At 42.2% G+C, this 15,777-nt stretch overlaps 1 protein-coding gene across 2 annotated transcripts in view; it reads left to right on the top strand.

The window, feature by feature from the left end:
• Positions 1-1,183: 1,183 nt before the first annotated feature.
• The window catches only part of BTAF1 (B-TFIID TATA-box binding protein associated factor 1), a 45,208-nt gene continuing 30,614 nt past the window's right edge, over positions 1,184-15,777 (top strand). Inside the window, exons 1-4 of one of the 2 annotated variants that reach the window (XM_068688115.1) lie at positions 1,184-1,480; positions 11,477-11,600; positions 12,615-12,729; positions 14,845-14,991. In XM_068688115.1, the coding sequence (XP_068544216.1) occupies positions 1,467-1,480; positions 11,477-11,600; positions 12,615-12,729; positions 14,845-14,991 (400 nt within the window). In that variant the 5' untranslated portion in view covers positions 1,184-1,466. Of the gene's footprint in view, positions 1,481-8,193; positions 8,301-11,476; positions 11,601-12,614; positions 12,730-14,844; positions 14,992-15,777 lie in introns of those variants that run through there. The other variant, XM_068688114.1, reaches the window with a different exon arrangement.

Here is a 15,777-nt window from a genome sequence, read left to right as displayed (position 1 = left end):
TCTGTGATGCGGAGGCCTTGGGCTGACTCACGCTGCCGGTGTTTGGTGTTTCTGAAGTGGCCACTTTTAGTGTCGGTTCCTCATCACCAAGGAGCTCCTGCCAAAGGACAGGAGAGGGAACGGGTAGGAAAGAGGTGTTCTGCTTCCTGGTGTCCATGTGTGTGGGGGGCAGGCTTTCTAGGGGCTGGTGTGTAGGCTCGACCTGAGTGTGTAGAAGATTGAAGTATTACACAGCAACGTCCTGATTGTGGAGCTATAAAGAGGTGGTGGAGGTGGAATGAAGTGTGTCTACTTGGTGTGTGCGTGTTCTTGAGGAATGGATGAGTGAATACATATTTGAAGAGTTAACTACTACAGGGGAAGGCGAACCACTCATCGTGACGGCAGGGGGTGAGCACGTCTCTATGGAAAGGTTTGGGACGCCCTGCGCACCTCGAGGGGGTTGGGATGAGAACTTCCCCGTGCTGGAGCACGATGCAGATCCGTGCATTCATGCAAGGTTACACCTAACTCCCAGGGCAGAAAACCCCACTGTTGTGTTTTGAACTGAGCCCACGGAAGGCTACGTGCGCGACTCCCTCCGCAGCGCAGGCTGGGCCCGTTAACGCAGTGACCGCTCGGGCCCGGCCTCGCCCCCCGCCCCCTGCCCCGGCCGCCGGGGGGAGGCCAGGGGAGGGCGGGGGCTGCCGCCAGCTGCGCCACGCACGGCCCCGACGCGATGCGGGGCGCGCTGCACGCCGGGACTTGTAGTTCCCGCCGGGCCCGGCGGCCTCGCCGCAGCGCCGGGCGAAGGCCGCGGGGCAGTGCATCTCGGCCGGGCGGGGGGAGCGGCGTGAGCTCGCTGAGCTGCCGGCTGCCCCCTCTCGTCTGGCTGCCGGCGGGGAAGGGACGTCCCGCAGCGGAGCGGCACGGGAAGGCTCCTGCCGCACCTCCTCCTGCCTCTCTTCGCCCCGCGGCGAGGGGGCAGGGCGCTCGCCTGCAGGCCTCCCCCCCCGCCCCGCCGATGGTACGCGCCGCCGGAGGCCTGCGCGCCCCCCCCGCCCGCCGCCGGCTCGGCAGCGCCATGGCCGCTCCTGCTCAGTCCGGCTGCCGCCTGCGCCCGCCCTCCCCGCTCTTAGAAGCGCCCTCCCCATTGGCTGCGGCGAGGCGGCCTTGCCAATCAGGAAGCGGCTCTCATGGAGGAAGGGAATAAATACAAGATGGCTGCTCGTATAAAACCAGGCGTTGGGCTTCGCCCCGGCGATGGGCGGCTAGAGCCTTTAACCCGCGCTCCGAGGGTCGCGCGCCGCTGCCGCCCGCGCCGCCGCCGCCGCCCCGGGGGGGAGCGAGACCCCGACCGCTGCCGCCCGCAGCCGCGCTCAGCCGCCGATCGCCGGCGGGGCCGAGGCCGGGTGCGGCGCCCGAGAGGCCCGAGCTAGGCCCCGCGCCCTCCTCCCTGCGCCCGCCGGGCCCCGCGCCGGGCGGCCATGGCCGTCTCCAGGTCGGTAGGGACCGGGGGGGGGACGGGCGGGAGGCTCCGGGTCTCCGTGCGGCCTGGCTGGGGTGGGGGTTGGGGGGGACGTTGAGGAGCGCTGCCCCCTTTCCCCGCTGGGCCCCGCAGCCCGGCCAGGCCTCGCTGCGGCTCCTCCGCCTCGCCGGGCCCGAGAGTGGCAGCGGGCTCCTGGGCCTGGGTTCCCCTCGTGGGCGCGGCCCGCAGGGGAGCCCCCGTCCTTCTCCCTCCCTCCCTCAGCCCCCAGGGGCTCCTCACGGGGCGCCCCGGGCGGCCTCTTGAACGCGCCGCCTTGGTTTTGTTGGCTTCGTCGGGTTAAAACAGTGGGATTAGTGATACCGAGCCGCAAAAACCGGGGAGAAACCGGTTAGCCTTTCCGAGCCTCTAGCTGTAAAGTAACAGGAATAAAACAGGCTTCCGTGGAAGAAAGTGATTAGTCTGCTCTCGCTCTGCCTCAAGATGTTGGGCAGTATCTGCTTACACACATGTGCGCCGGGGTGTGCCAGTGTTTGAAGTTATTCACTGATACAGAGGTAGGTCTTAATGGAGCTGTTCTATTAAAAAACACTGAGCTCAAATTCCTGCCATCTTTATTTTGTGTGAGAGATGGGCACGTTAAGCTTCCATACAGAATTGTTGAAGAGAAACCATAAATCCAAGTTAACCTTGTGATGGGTTAGCCTCAAGTCACATGCTGGTGGATCCTCTGTTCTTCAGATACATCGTAACAAAAATCAATTTCTGAAGCTGTGTGTGAAGTTTAGTTCTGTGTAGCAGAGTAAAGGTGTGCACTCTTAGAATTCAAGTCCATTATACATCAAAACGTGTAGTAGCAGTACACCTTTTAAGACTTCATGTAGGGGTATGTTAGTTTGAGCTTAGTAGATTCTTTAAAATATCCCTTTATCTTACTCTACTCACGCTTCTTATGAGCCCATTATTTGTTGGGATCTGCTCCTAATGCTGTCCATAAGGACATGTAAGCGGTAAGAGATTGCTGTAACAAGACTACTCTGTACTTTAATACTGTAAGCAGTTGCGTAAAATAGAATAATATACTAATTTCATTAGATGTGGGGCAGTCTGCTTAAATAATGGTGCTGAGGTATGAGTGATATGGAGCTAAACTGGAGTGTTAAGATAGAACTGAAAAGTTTGTATACTGAGGCCGTGTCTATTGTAAAGATCAGCGTCAAATCGAGTTAACAATGTTCCAGTATTCCTGTAAAACTACACTGCTTTAGTGAAAAGCACTAGTGCTCTCTGCAAGAAGTTAGATAACACCTGTTTGGTCTGGTAACTGATAGGAAGACAAACTTCTGTTTTGGCTAAGGTTCATTCTTAAGCCTCACTGTGAAGCACAAAAAGTTGGTGTGTTAATAAGGTCATGTGATGCATTGCTTCAATGTCTAGTTTTAAGACCAAATTATGACACAAGTTGAACATAACGATTTGAGCTTTAATAAAAGTGCTGTGATACTTGTGAGTTGGTATAGGATTGTTTCAATTCCACACATAAATCATGTAAAAGAACTAATACTTTGGAATGCTGTAACACTTTGGCTCTTCCTGGAGAACTCCTAAGTTTCTCTATAATTTGCAGGTGTGGTATTGTGTAAATTTGGCCTCAGATGTGTTTTTGGACAGAGCAAAACCCATCCATATCCCTTTGAAGTTACATAGCAACTCTTGGCACATGAACCTTTGAACAGCTTGACCGTTGATATTATAGTGTCAATATTGCTTTTGGTATATTCAAGGAATCTTGTCTTCGCCTTTTATTTCAGAGCACTGAATTTCTAAGATCGTTTCTTTTCAGACTTACAAGTGTTCAGGACAATTATTTGTAGTATAGCACATACCTACGTTACTGTAGAAGGTGTGGTTGTTCCAGTTTTTCTACCAGTTCCATTTAAATGTAGAGATAGGAATTTTTCCTCTAAGATCATTACCTTTTTATGTATTTAAAGGAACAACGTCTTTCACTGCTGAGTAATTCAAACTATACAACTATGGGGAGTGAGGGAGAAGTTGATTCAAATTAATCTTTCTTCAAGGACCTTTACTGAGTGTATACCAAACTTTGATATTAAAAAAAAAAAAAAAAAACAAAAACACACGCACAAACCTTCACTAGTGTTAAGTCTGTATTGGAACCTTATTAAAAAAATAAATTTGGAGGTGTATGGGGTATGTTTTTGTTTTCTTTAACATTCTCAAAACAAATTATCAAGTTTTTCCTCCCAGTAAAGTTTAGTGAAAGTTTTTGCTGTTTAGTGAATTGCAAACCTTTCTTAAGACTAGTTTGGATCACTCTGATCAGACAAATAGAGGGAATTTAGAAATTCCATCGAAAAGAGGGCTTTGAAATACCTCAAAAAAAACTAGATTGTGAATTTGCCGTTCTGCTGGTAATAAGGTCATCTTAAAAATAATTAAAGTATCACTTACTTGTAATTCATTGACAAAATGGATTCTGACACTTTAATCTGTTAAATAAAACTGTTAGTTTTGTTTCATTCTGCTGTTATATGGACTAAACATACACTCCTATGTAGCAATTCTGTGATAATACACTAGCAAATGCACCTAAAAGAAGAGCAGTGGAGACCTCATACCAAAAGATGTTGTAGACATCAGTTCCATGCTGAGAAGACTAAACTACTAACCTACCAAACAGCAGCCTCCCCAGAAGGAGGTACGGGTGGGTGGGAAGGTTGACGTTCTTTTTCTGAACATGCAAGCTAATTTGCATAGGCATTCTCTCCTGTTTCTGGTCTAAAAGTATATGTGAAGTAGCATCATATTTGCATAACTAATAAAAATAATTAAAATTCTTGACAGTGGAACTGAGAAGGAAAAAAAAAAGGAACTGAAAAGTTCTGTTTCACCATCATTCCTATGAAGTTTACATGAATAAACACAATGCCTTACTAATAACCTTTAGAGTTACTTTTGGTGAAAAAGTAACTGCCAATTTACAGAGAACAACACTCATAGATTACTCTGATTGAGTTTCAGCAGATGATAAAGTGTTGATGGTACCTTTCGACATCCAATATAAAAGTCTTTTCAATTTCCGTGATGTGTTTTAAGGCAGTTCATGTATCATCATCATTCTAACACCAAGGCAGCTAGTGGCTTTCTCATGTTTTTTGATGGCCTTCACAGTGTGAGGGGGAACAAAGATTTTAAAATGCAGTGATAAAATGCATGAAGCTGATAAGATGGTTTGGTTTTGATAGGCACGTCCTTAAGATTACCCTGAAATAAGTTTACCTGTACTTTCTTAAAGACAGCCCCTTCAGGATAACTTCAAGACATTCCTAAGCAAGTATGGGGGAACATAACAGCTGGCTGCTGTTGCAAGCTGTTCTGCATTTGGTCCATAAGATTTTAATACTGGTTTTTAGAGTTTTCACTGTCTTCATTTGCTTGGATTGCTATATAACTATATTTTTTTGCTATATAAAAAAGTATAGAACAGAAACTGAGTTTTCAGTTTAAAAGAGAAAAACTCATATCAGAAGGCTGTGCTAGTAAAGCCCCTAGAAAATAAGTGGGTCTCATATGTTGCTCTTGGCTTTTGAAGTATAGGGTGGTGACTGCCCAGTAACAAAGGACTGCACTGGGTGGTATCGCTATTTATCTAAAATTTTAGGTTTGATATTGCATTGTTGGGGGGGCGAAGTTCTTAGAAAATGCCAAAATTATCAAGAACTTTTGTTATGGGCCCTATACACCTTTTAGAACCGTTCCTTTGGGTTTACCACAAACTTTTCCAGAGAAAGAACTAGATCATTTGGAAGCTGTTACTTCATACATGGAAAGCAAGAGTTAGCCTGACCAAGAAGCAAGCATTCACTCCTACTTAGAGGAGTATAACTACTCATTCTGTCTTTCATAAGCTCTTGTAGTCTGCATCATACCTACTCCCCTGCTATTCACCAGGCAGATACACTTAACCAATGCAATTACCAGTTTTTGGCTAAAAAGCCTGAGGGAAATAGGGAAACTCTTCTCCCACTGATGGAGGCTGACAGAAAGACCCTGACAGGGGAGCTGCCTTCCTGGCTGCAACATGTGGGAGGGAGGGAGTGTCCGTGCAGCCCTAGTGAGGGGGGAGCAGCAGTAGCATGTGCGCTGCTGCCCAAATGAGATAGAGCTGTAAAATTTCTCAGACACCTAACAGACTGACGTGAAAGTCAAAACTAAGGATTGCACACTGATAAGGACTCTAACCCGTCCCAGCAGCCAAAACTGGAGTGCTTGCCAAGGTGTTCTCTCTATCACTTGGCAATGCACTTGTTGTGTTGTATTAGTGCATCTTTATGTGCCTGTGTAATTTCCAGTGCTATTTTCGCACTGTTTTTGTAATGGAAGTGGTCATATGTATTGCATTTAGGTAGATACATATATAGTAGTTAACAAATGTGAGAAAAGACTTCTTTACTGTGCGGGTGACAGAGCAGTGGAACGGGCTGCCCCCAGAGGCTATAAAGTCTCCTTCTCTGGAGATGCTCAAAGCCCGCATGGATGCTGTCCTGTGCAAGCTACTCAGGGTGTTCTGGCTTGGACCAGGAGATCTCCGGAGGTCCCTTCCCACATCAACCATTCTGTGAAATAAAGCTTGTATAACCTAATACTGCGACTCATATAAGATATGAAATATGCATTCCTTAAGGAGTAGCACTAATTTTAGCATTTGGTTGGCCTGTGTGTGTGCAGTATATAATGCTGTCACCAGTGATGATGGAGCCCTCATTTCATTTGAGCTGTTCCTTTCACTGCTCTGTAGGAATTGAGGATTTCTGTTCTCCACAACCCCACCTCAAAAACCATTTACTCCACAGTCTCTCACCTTTCAATTCATTCTTGATGTATATCCTCCCAATTTTTGTTCTGAAATCTGATGATTTTCTCTCACTTGCTGACTGTATATTGGAAAGTTTTTCTTGATTATTTAACATTTTATATATGCTTTAACAAGGGGTTAAGTTTTTGAACTGTGCCCAAAAAACTGGCCAAGCTGGGACTGAATAGTGAAAAACTAAACAAAGGTTTATTAGGTCAACAAGAAAAACTAAGGCATCTACCATTAATACTTAGGCTGAACTTCGCAGTGAGTGTCAACCCCTGTCAAATCTAAATTTTAGTTTGGTGAAATATTCTAGGTTTCTGGGCTATTTCTGTGCTAAGAAATTTCTGGCTCCTGAAATGTAATTTATAGTGTAAACGTGTAAGAGTGTTCCCTTTCCTTCTGATGGATGCCAACTTGCAGCCTTGCAAAGAGCAAAAAGTTAGAGTGCTGCAGGGATCACCCCATGAGGGTTTTTGTATGGTCACACAACTTTAATGGGTTGGAGGGCTGCTGGGATAGACACGAGCTGTTCTGTGCCCGTGGCTGTACTGTCAGTGACTGTGCCCTGGCATACAGGCCCAGACACAGATGTGGAGCCTGAAGCGATCACTTCATTGGCAGCAGTTATCAGTTCACAAGCCTAAACTCATTTGAGGTCAACAAATGAGAAGTCTCCCCATCTGAGGTACTGTGAGGACCATATTCAGTCAGACTGCTTACACTGTGGTGATCAGAACCCTTATACAATTTAGCTGTGCACGGCGTCTTTTGGAAACGTTTTTGAGATAATGTTAATAACGTCTGTATCTTGACCTCATAATTAACTGTCCCACTATTAGCTTTCTAATACCTCTGTAGCTGATGGGCTTCCAAATCCATGTTGGCCAACTCCCAGAGCAGTGCCATAAGGCTCACTTTAAATATTAGGCCAAGTGTCCATTCAAGTGGAGCGTACCCCTGTATTTGGAGACGTACCTTCAGGCAGGAAAGAACTGAAAATTAACGTGGAATAGCACAGGGCAGCGGTTTGCACCATGTGCCTGCTGTGCCTGGGTGCAGTTATGTGTAACTTAGGTTAATGCAGAATATGCAAAACTCTTCAGAAAGCAGCGATGAGAACATGGACTGATTGTGCTACCCGGAGGGTGCCTCTGAGTTGGTGTGGTGGTTCTTCTGAAAGTATTTGGTCTCGTGTTTGTCCATTGCCATTTTTTGTTTGTAGTCTTTGCTGCAGTAATAACATTGGAAGAGCAAAATGCTTGTCATGTTTACTGATCGGGGTCAGTAATAAAGTTTCAGTGTACTTCTGTTCACAACCCCCCGTGTAGTTAACTGAACTGAGCCTGCCTGTATAATCATTCTGCATGACAGTGTTGATAAAGGGGAAATCTCTCTAATCCCAGCCAACCTTGCAGTTCTCATGAACAGCAATGAAAACTAGATAGTTTACTGTTTTTCTTGCCTACAGTCTTCTTCAAAGAGCTGATTTTTGTATGTGTGTTTTTTTTTGTTTTGTTTTTTTTTGTTTGTTTGTTTTTTTTGTTTTTTTTTGTTTTTTTGATTCAATAAGCCATTTGAGTGGTAGCAGTCAAGAGCAAAGAATCGGGTCCAATTTGGGATGGCTGTTCAGTTGATCACAGACCTACTGCTTATTGAGTATGTCTCTCAGGCAGTTCCCATCCTGGAAGTCAGAACTTTAGTCTAAGACCAAAGACCTTCAGTCTTATCAAAACTAGTGCACTATAATGAAATGTTCTGGTTTTGATGAGTTGGAGTGTTTGTCTGGGGAGGATTCTCTTGCCCAATCTAGGTGTCTGGTGCCAGCTTAGATGGTGTAAAGGATCCTTGCCACTTGAGAATGACAAGGGTCTCCTATATCCCAAGCCATGTCTGCCGCCCTGTGTGCGTGACTCATCTTGAAGTGTCTCAACTGCTACTAGATGCCTGCTTGTAAGCACCTGAATCAAGGTCTTTGTGTCAGAAATATTTATAATGAACTCTGTATCAGTGTAAAAGCTCGTGGTATTTCTTAGAAGAAAAAAAATACTTAATTTGAACGTAATACTGCTTGTAATGACTTCAAATTGCTGTTCCAAGTTGTCTTGCTGATACTGAACGCACTGATTGGAAAATCTCAAATTTCTCAAGTGAGAGGAGAAAAGTATCTAACTCATGGAAAAATTAATGCTTTGTAGTGATCTTATGTAGCATGAGTTCACGTATGATTGCTGTCCTGTTGATGAGATGTAGTTGTCAGCTTGCAACTTCCATATGCTTAGAGCTACTTCCATACAGCCTGGGTTGAACTCTTTTAAATTAAAACTTGCATCTGCATTATAGAGTATTTCACTCTACAATATTGATTCTGACTTAATTACATTTGTAACAGGTGTAAGCCGTGCTGTGCTACACTTGTAGCACTGTATGGTGTGAGAGTGCTGTGCTATACTTGTAGCACTGTATGGCATGAGAGGCAGAGCCACGTTTCATTATAGAGTTCTTGTAGTTCTTCGTGATTGTAAAAACGAGTTTAGAGACATAGTTTGCTCTGAGAATGAAAAGCTTGTCCGCAGGTCCTCAGAATTAATTCATTTAGAAGCTTTATTTTTTATTTTTTCATTCTTAATGAAACAAAGAATGCAGATTTTAATTTAAAAAATTAGAGCTACTGATTAGTGTCAACTTTACCAATGGTACCCCTTCAGCTAGAGCAGGAGAGTGCAGGTTGTGCTGGATTCTGCTGCAGCAGCACCAAGGTATAATTAACTGAAGAACCTTAATAATCCCAAAATACTAACTGTTTGGGAATTGCATGTCAGGGAAACTTTGGGGAGGGCAAGGAATAATGACTGGCATCACTAGGAGTTAGACATCATTAGCTGTATTTACCAAATCTATTTTATTTTGCTGGAATTGAAATCTTCCTATAGGGCTGTAAAACAGTAGAAAGATGTTTTGTTGTTTCATTCTGCATTTGTGTGTGAATTAAGCATATTAAATTTTAAGATCACAGATTACAACCAAGCCTACTGCTGTTAAAAACAAACAGGTTATACTGCCACAAAATTTATGGGGTTTAGGAGTGAATGTCTAATTTTGTAACTGAGATTGGAATTAAACTTGGGTCTTTCTGAGGGTAGGCTGTCAGAGCAGTTTCCTCCTGTTTTGTCACATGAAGAGTTCTAGCGGAGGAAGTGGTCTAACTTGCACATTCTGCTTGAACTTGGCGAGTGAAAAAAAGATACTTTGATAGTTAAAGGAGTGGGTGGCACTAACGGGCAAACTGCTTGAGTATGGAACACCAAAGTTTCATGGAGAGACAAAGACCAAACTGGGTGAGTTTAAGAATGAGAGAGCAAACAAGCTGTGGTTCCTGTGCAAGGCAGTGTACTTTGAAGTAAATAATACTGAGTGTTTTAAGTCAGGTTGTGTTATTGCTGTCAAACGTGTTAAAGAAAAAATACGGGTAAATAGCTAAGTTCCTGAGGACGTGTCGTTATTTTTGACTAGTGTACTGCCAGTGATTCAGAAGACTTAGATCTCCAAAGCTTTTCTTTTTCCTCTTTGACTGTCTACTTGCACAAAGTATCTAGTTTAGAAATGTTTGGATTTTTCTTTTATGTAACATTAAAACAACTCACTAACTAGTAAATCATAGCAATTGGAACTTCAGTTTTATCTACAGAAATTGAAATGGGCTCACCTATTATAGTAGTAGGAAGACTATGTCAAAGCTGGGAAATACCAGAAGTGTGCTTAAAATACTAAAATGTTTTGAAACACTTTCAGTTAGAAAATACTTTTTTATTTAATGGATATCTACTTAGTATCTCTGGTTTTAAACTGTTGCATTTCTGTGATGTTTTTGCCCTCATTCTGTAGCATGGCTCTTCTGTGCATCAAATTATAAAAATTCTCAGGAATAAGTGCAGGTTAAGTGTATGAAAGAAAATACAATATGCAGTGATGGTACAGAGGGGTTTTTAAGTATTGGAAGTGATGTTAAAGGCAGTTTTGTGTAAATGTAATTAGTAGCAACAACCTAGTGTGCCAGATACTCATCCTTTCCCTGTATTTGCTGAAACCCTGGGTATGTGTTCAAGGAAATGGAGTTGTCAGGTTGCCCGGATCCTTATTTTGTGAGGCTGATCTAGGTGAGCTTCACTGCTTTGTAAATTGCAGTTTTGTATGGTTGTGATATTTGGAACTGTATTTTTATGATTAGCTTTAAGGCATAGAAGGGACGATTCTGATTGCACTATGCAGAATCTAGACTTGCATTCAGCAGTGAGCACATACTGCCCGATACCTCGTGGACAAACTGGGCACCCTGTGAAGAGAACTGACTTTCCTGCTTACAGTGGAGGGAGCAATGAACACTTGTCACTTTCTTCATTGATCTGATTGTCTAGATAGACTACCTATATTATATTTCAAGTTCCTTTTTTTTTTGTGGCAGTTTTCTCATACTATAACTCTAAACAAAAAATATTAACCATTGTGAAGATAGATGTTTGGAGTCTTTTTCACTAATGTGAGGTTACTGTGAAAACAGATCTGCTGCTTAAATTCCTGTGTTTCATGGGAGGGCCAGAAACATCAGAATATTTTGAAGCTGTAAATACAACTGGTTTGGTCTTGTGTATTTCAGGTAGTTGAGGGAAAATAAGTGAAAAGTAAAAAATTCTGGTATCCTGGAAAAGCAGAGTTTGACACTACAGATCATAGGTCTTCAAAATAAATAATTCACAGTATGAATAATGGAGCCCTTTGCTTTCTTTATCTGATAGAGTTTGTTGAAGATCATTTACAACCTAACAATACATGTTTTTCAAGATTGAAAATCTTCTCAGAAAAAGGAAAGAACCTATTTCATTTTCCTCTTGGAACTTGCATAATTTTTAGAACTAGAATTATTTTTTCTGCTTACCAGATTGCATGTGCTTTTAGAACAAGTCCGCTTACTATTAGGAAAATAGGTTTGTCAGCCTGTCAGTTGACAATCTGCAGGCAAACATTTCTTCTATTTGCATTAGATAAACTGGAAAATCTGGGGGAATATAAATAGAAATGGCCAGCTAAACTATGAATAGCTTAACTTTTTCGTTTTTTTGTCAATCATTTAGGCTTGATCGTCTCTTTATTTTACTGGACACCGGTACAACACCAGTAACAAGAAAAGCAGCTGCACAGCAACTTGGGGAAGTAGTGAAGCTGCATCCTCATGAACTGAACAATCTCTTATCTAAAGTAAGCATCTTGGGGTTTTTCTGAGCTTGCTATCAGCACGTTAATGGTGAGAACAGAACAAGTTTTCTGGGGTGTGGTTTCTGTGGGTAGAAGCAGCAAAAAAGTAGTATTCTTATGGAGCTCCCTGAAAAAAGGAGACTGAAGAAAAAGGAGACTGGTTCTTAAGCATGATGTTTTGTTAGCCCCTGAGGTGGTTACATAGGTCAAGTTTCACTTTGTGTTCAGTATAGGTATTCAGTGTTTGCTGTACTTACAGATTTTCTGCTATGAAGAGAATCTCTACTACATTTTAAGATTCTGCCCCTGCCTATAACGATTGTTACTTGTGTGATACAGAATTAAAAATATAGAAAGCTGCATGTCTTTAAAAAGGCTGGAAAATATAAACAGGTTTGCATTAGTTTGAGACTGCAACATGTCCAAGTCCAGTAAAAACACCAAAAATAGTTTTGTATCTGACAGCTGGAGATGGCTGAGTGAACTCAGTTCTGCTCTTAATGAACAGGTGCTCTCACCACAATTGATGGTATCAACAGAGTGGCCAAGGAATCATGAATATCAAACCACTTTCAGCGCAATAAATGTTTTTTACAGATTTGAGGCACAGTGGTAAATTAGATGAGCATATGTAGCTGCAAGTGACCCAAGTTGGCCCTCTTCTTGGATAAAATTTTAATCTCTATTTTTAAACACTTCCTTTTTGAAAGTTAAAGAAGTTTCAAACTGTGTCTGGTACATGGAGGAAATAGTCTACATCTTATAAAGCAAGGATGAGATTGGCTGATGGAACTAAATATAACTTACAAGTTAATATTAATGTCTGGCTACGGCAAGTGTGAATGATACAGAGAGGGTTGCTCATAGCTCCTCAGTTTGTTTTCTTGGCCTTTGCTTTTGTTATTTTGAATCTTGTCTCGATCCATAGCAGTAAAAGTGTGTTATATAGAACTTATGGATGTTCTAAAAGTGTATTTTAAACAAATCTTGATTTTATTTGTTAATCTTTCTTTAAAGGTGTTAGTGTATTTAAGAAGTACGAATTGGGATACCCGTATTGCAGCTGGCCAGGCTGTTGAAGCAATAGTGAAAAATGTGCCCGAGTGGAATCCAACTCCAAGATCAAAACAAGGTGCTTCTTAAATGAATTATGTAGAGCTTATTGTAGCTTATTATGTAGAGCTTATATATCAGATGCAAACTGTCTATGATACGAGACTTCTTGAGACAGCTGTGCCATTCTGTTTAAAATGAGCCTGCCCTTTTTTTATATGCATGGACTGTAGTAAACCTCTTTGGCTTGAGATATTCATATTCAGTTACAACACGGTGCCTGACCTTTGCTTCTTCTAAGATTCCTGTGCTTCAGCTCTGTACCCTCAGAATGCTTTACTGTGTGTAATTAAGATGAATAATAACTAGTGAAACAGCAAAACTTCTAACCAGACAAGTTTGTCATGATATTTTTACACACTCCCTTATTTTCTCTTCCCTTGCTTAAAGCACCTTTTTGAGAGAGGGGAAATGGTGGCTTGCAGGCAGTCTGTTCTGTTTATGCTCACTTTGCACGTGCAACTGTTGCACGATTTTTGTAAACCTTCATCATATTTGCACCCCTCCAACAGGTTTCTCCTCTTCAGCTTGAAGAGTTGCAACCTCTTCAGTCTTTCCTCACAAGACAGCTGCTCTGTCTTTTGGATAACTTTATTTGTCCTTCTCAGTGCTTTTCTTATCCTTGTGTCCTCCTTGAGATGCACAAAACTGCATATGCATCCCTAGAGTACTGATATTTATAGTAAGTGGCAAAATGCTGTGCTTCATCATGTTTTCAGTGTTCTTCCTGACGATAGCCAGTACTTAATCGGCTGTTCTGTAACTGCCCAGTAAGCTGGTGAATACAGAAACTGACTGTAGTGCCTCCAAAATCTTTGACTGTTTACTCCCAGTTCTTAATTCAGTGTTGTTTAATCATGGCTTAGGTTCTTAACGTTGTACTCTAACTGCCATCTTGTTGCCCATCACTGCTTTGAGAGTCCTTCCTGGATTTCTTAGTGCCAGGGTAACACTGGGTTACTGGAAAGAAAGAGCTTAGTGTCACATACATGCTGAGAGAAGAGTGCGCAGTGAAATCTCCCTTCCATTGCTAAAGACAAATAGAACTTGTTCCAACATTAATCTCTGAAGGAACTCATGGCTTTTATCTGTTTCTAACCAGCTTTAATCAGCTTTCAATCTGCATAAGGATGTTTTCCCCAACTCTGTAGTAAATTGCTTCCTTCGATTTTTAGTATGAAACCTTGCCAAAAGCTTTTGAATGGCTGTTATGTCCAGTAGATCCCCTCTATCCACTTGATGAAGCTCTTTACTGATGTTGATGAGAGGGCTTTTTTCAGGAGTTATGCTGAGTCTTTCCCAGCAAACCATATTTATCTGTGTACTCAGTAGTTTTATTTATAGAATCTACCATGTATATGTATAATAAAACGTTAACTTCTTCAGGTCTGATGAAATGTAAGCACTGCTCATTTTGTACAGTGATCCGTATACAGTTGGACTCATTCTACTGTAAATGAACAAACTTTCACAAAAAAGTGTGGGGTGAACCAGTAAACTAAATGCTGTATTTCTTGTAGGTAACAATGGTATTTATAGTGCTAGATGTAATTCAGGATGTGAGCATACTGGGTTATGTAGGCATGGGCAGTTTTTTTGGACACTAAGCTGTGCGTGACTAGGAGCCACAAGACACTAATCTTCAAGAGGGGAGGGAATACTTTGGAAGTGAATTCACAACCAAGAAATAAGACACCTTGCGAGGAACAGCTCCCTTCTGTATCAGTGTGGAACTGCACTGTACCTGCAGCTGGACTACTCCCCAGCTCCTGTATCGGGGTGCCTGGCTGTTGGTCAGACAGTGCAGTGTTGGCATGATACTTAACGTTTGAACTATTTGTGAACAATGTGCAGCTCAAACTGCAAGGTGGCCATCTGTGTGCAGAGAAGACCCAGCAGTGCATCGGTGTCCCGAATTTTTAAAAGCTAAATTTATCAAGGGAAAAATATTAAAAGTTTTTTTCCTTTATGAAATGGAATCTTTACATTTTACGAGTCAAAATATCGTGTGCCTGGTGATTCTTTGGGGGAGTGAAAATATTTCTTCCTCTACATCACTCTTATCCTACTTCTGCCAAAGCTTCGAACATTTTCATCCTTTCATTCATTAATATTATTTTCAATGTTTGTTTAGATCCAGGATCAGAAAGTCCTATGGAAGATTCACCTTCAACAGATCGGTTGCGCTTTGATAGATTTGATATATGTCGATTGTTAAAACATGGTGCATCTCTTCTTGGATCTGCTGGTGCAGAATTTGAAGTCCAGGATGATAAATCAGGTATATCTTTATATTTTACTTGTAAACTAGAGAACTTACTGGTTTGGAGAAGTATGTGGTGTCTCTATTAAAAGTCTAGTCATCCATGGTTTCTCAGGATGCTAGGGAAATAAAAGGAAGAAAATATTGCTCCAACAGAACGGGTTTGTATTACCTTTCTTGAATTAGAGGGTGTTTGTGGGGGGGGTTGTTTGTATTTTCTTTCTTTGGAATTATTGTGCATGTTGGGAGGAGAGTGGATACCTGAAGGAGTGGGACAGGAAAACTGGTGTTAAAGGCTTCTGTAGAATTTCTGGAGAATCTTTTTCCTTTTTTTGACATGCAGGAACTATGACCACTTGGATCTTCATTAAAACAGTGTTTCCAATATAGCTAGTAGGATGTGTCTTATTGAAAAGCACCAAGGTTTCAAATATAGAGAGTGCATGAAAAATACTGGAATAAAACTGTCGAGGTCAGAAGGTCAAATATTTAAAACCTGCAGTGTATGTTAAGATACTTCAGAGCTATTAATTTCCAAGTCCTTAGAGGAGGTCTGCTCAATTGTTGTACAGAAGGAAATAGTTACTGCTTTGTTTTCTTCCATCCAGTGGCCACTGTCTGCATTTATAGCATAATGCAGGCCTTCCTATAGAGTATATTGTTGAAGCATTTGAATGCTATACAGACATCAGTGTTTACGGTCTTCTAGTGGAAAAGGGGCAGAATAATCTTTTTCTGCAATGAGCATGGGACATCAAGCCAGAGTTACCTAGTATCAGTTAACTTACCATTTAGAGATCTTGT

This window comes from Anas acuta, chromosome 7 (assembly GCF_963932015.1).
Source record: "Anas acuta chromosome 7, bAnaAcu1.1, whole genome shotgun sequence".
NCBI lineage: Eukaryota > Metazoa > Chordata > Aves > Anseriformes > Anatidae > Anas > Anas acuta.
Note: the sequence above shows the minus strand (reverse complement) of the source record. Positions and strands in the feature narration are given on the sequence as shown.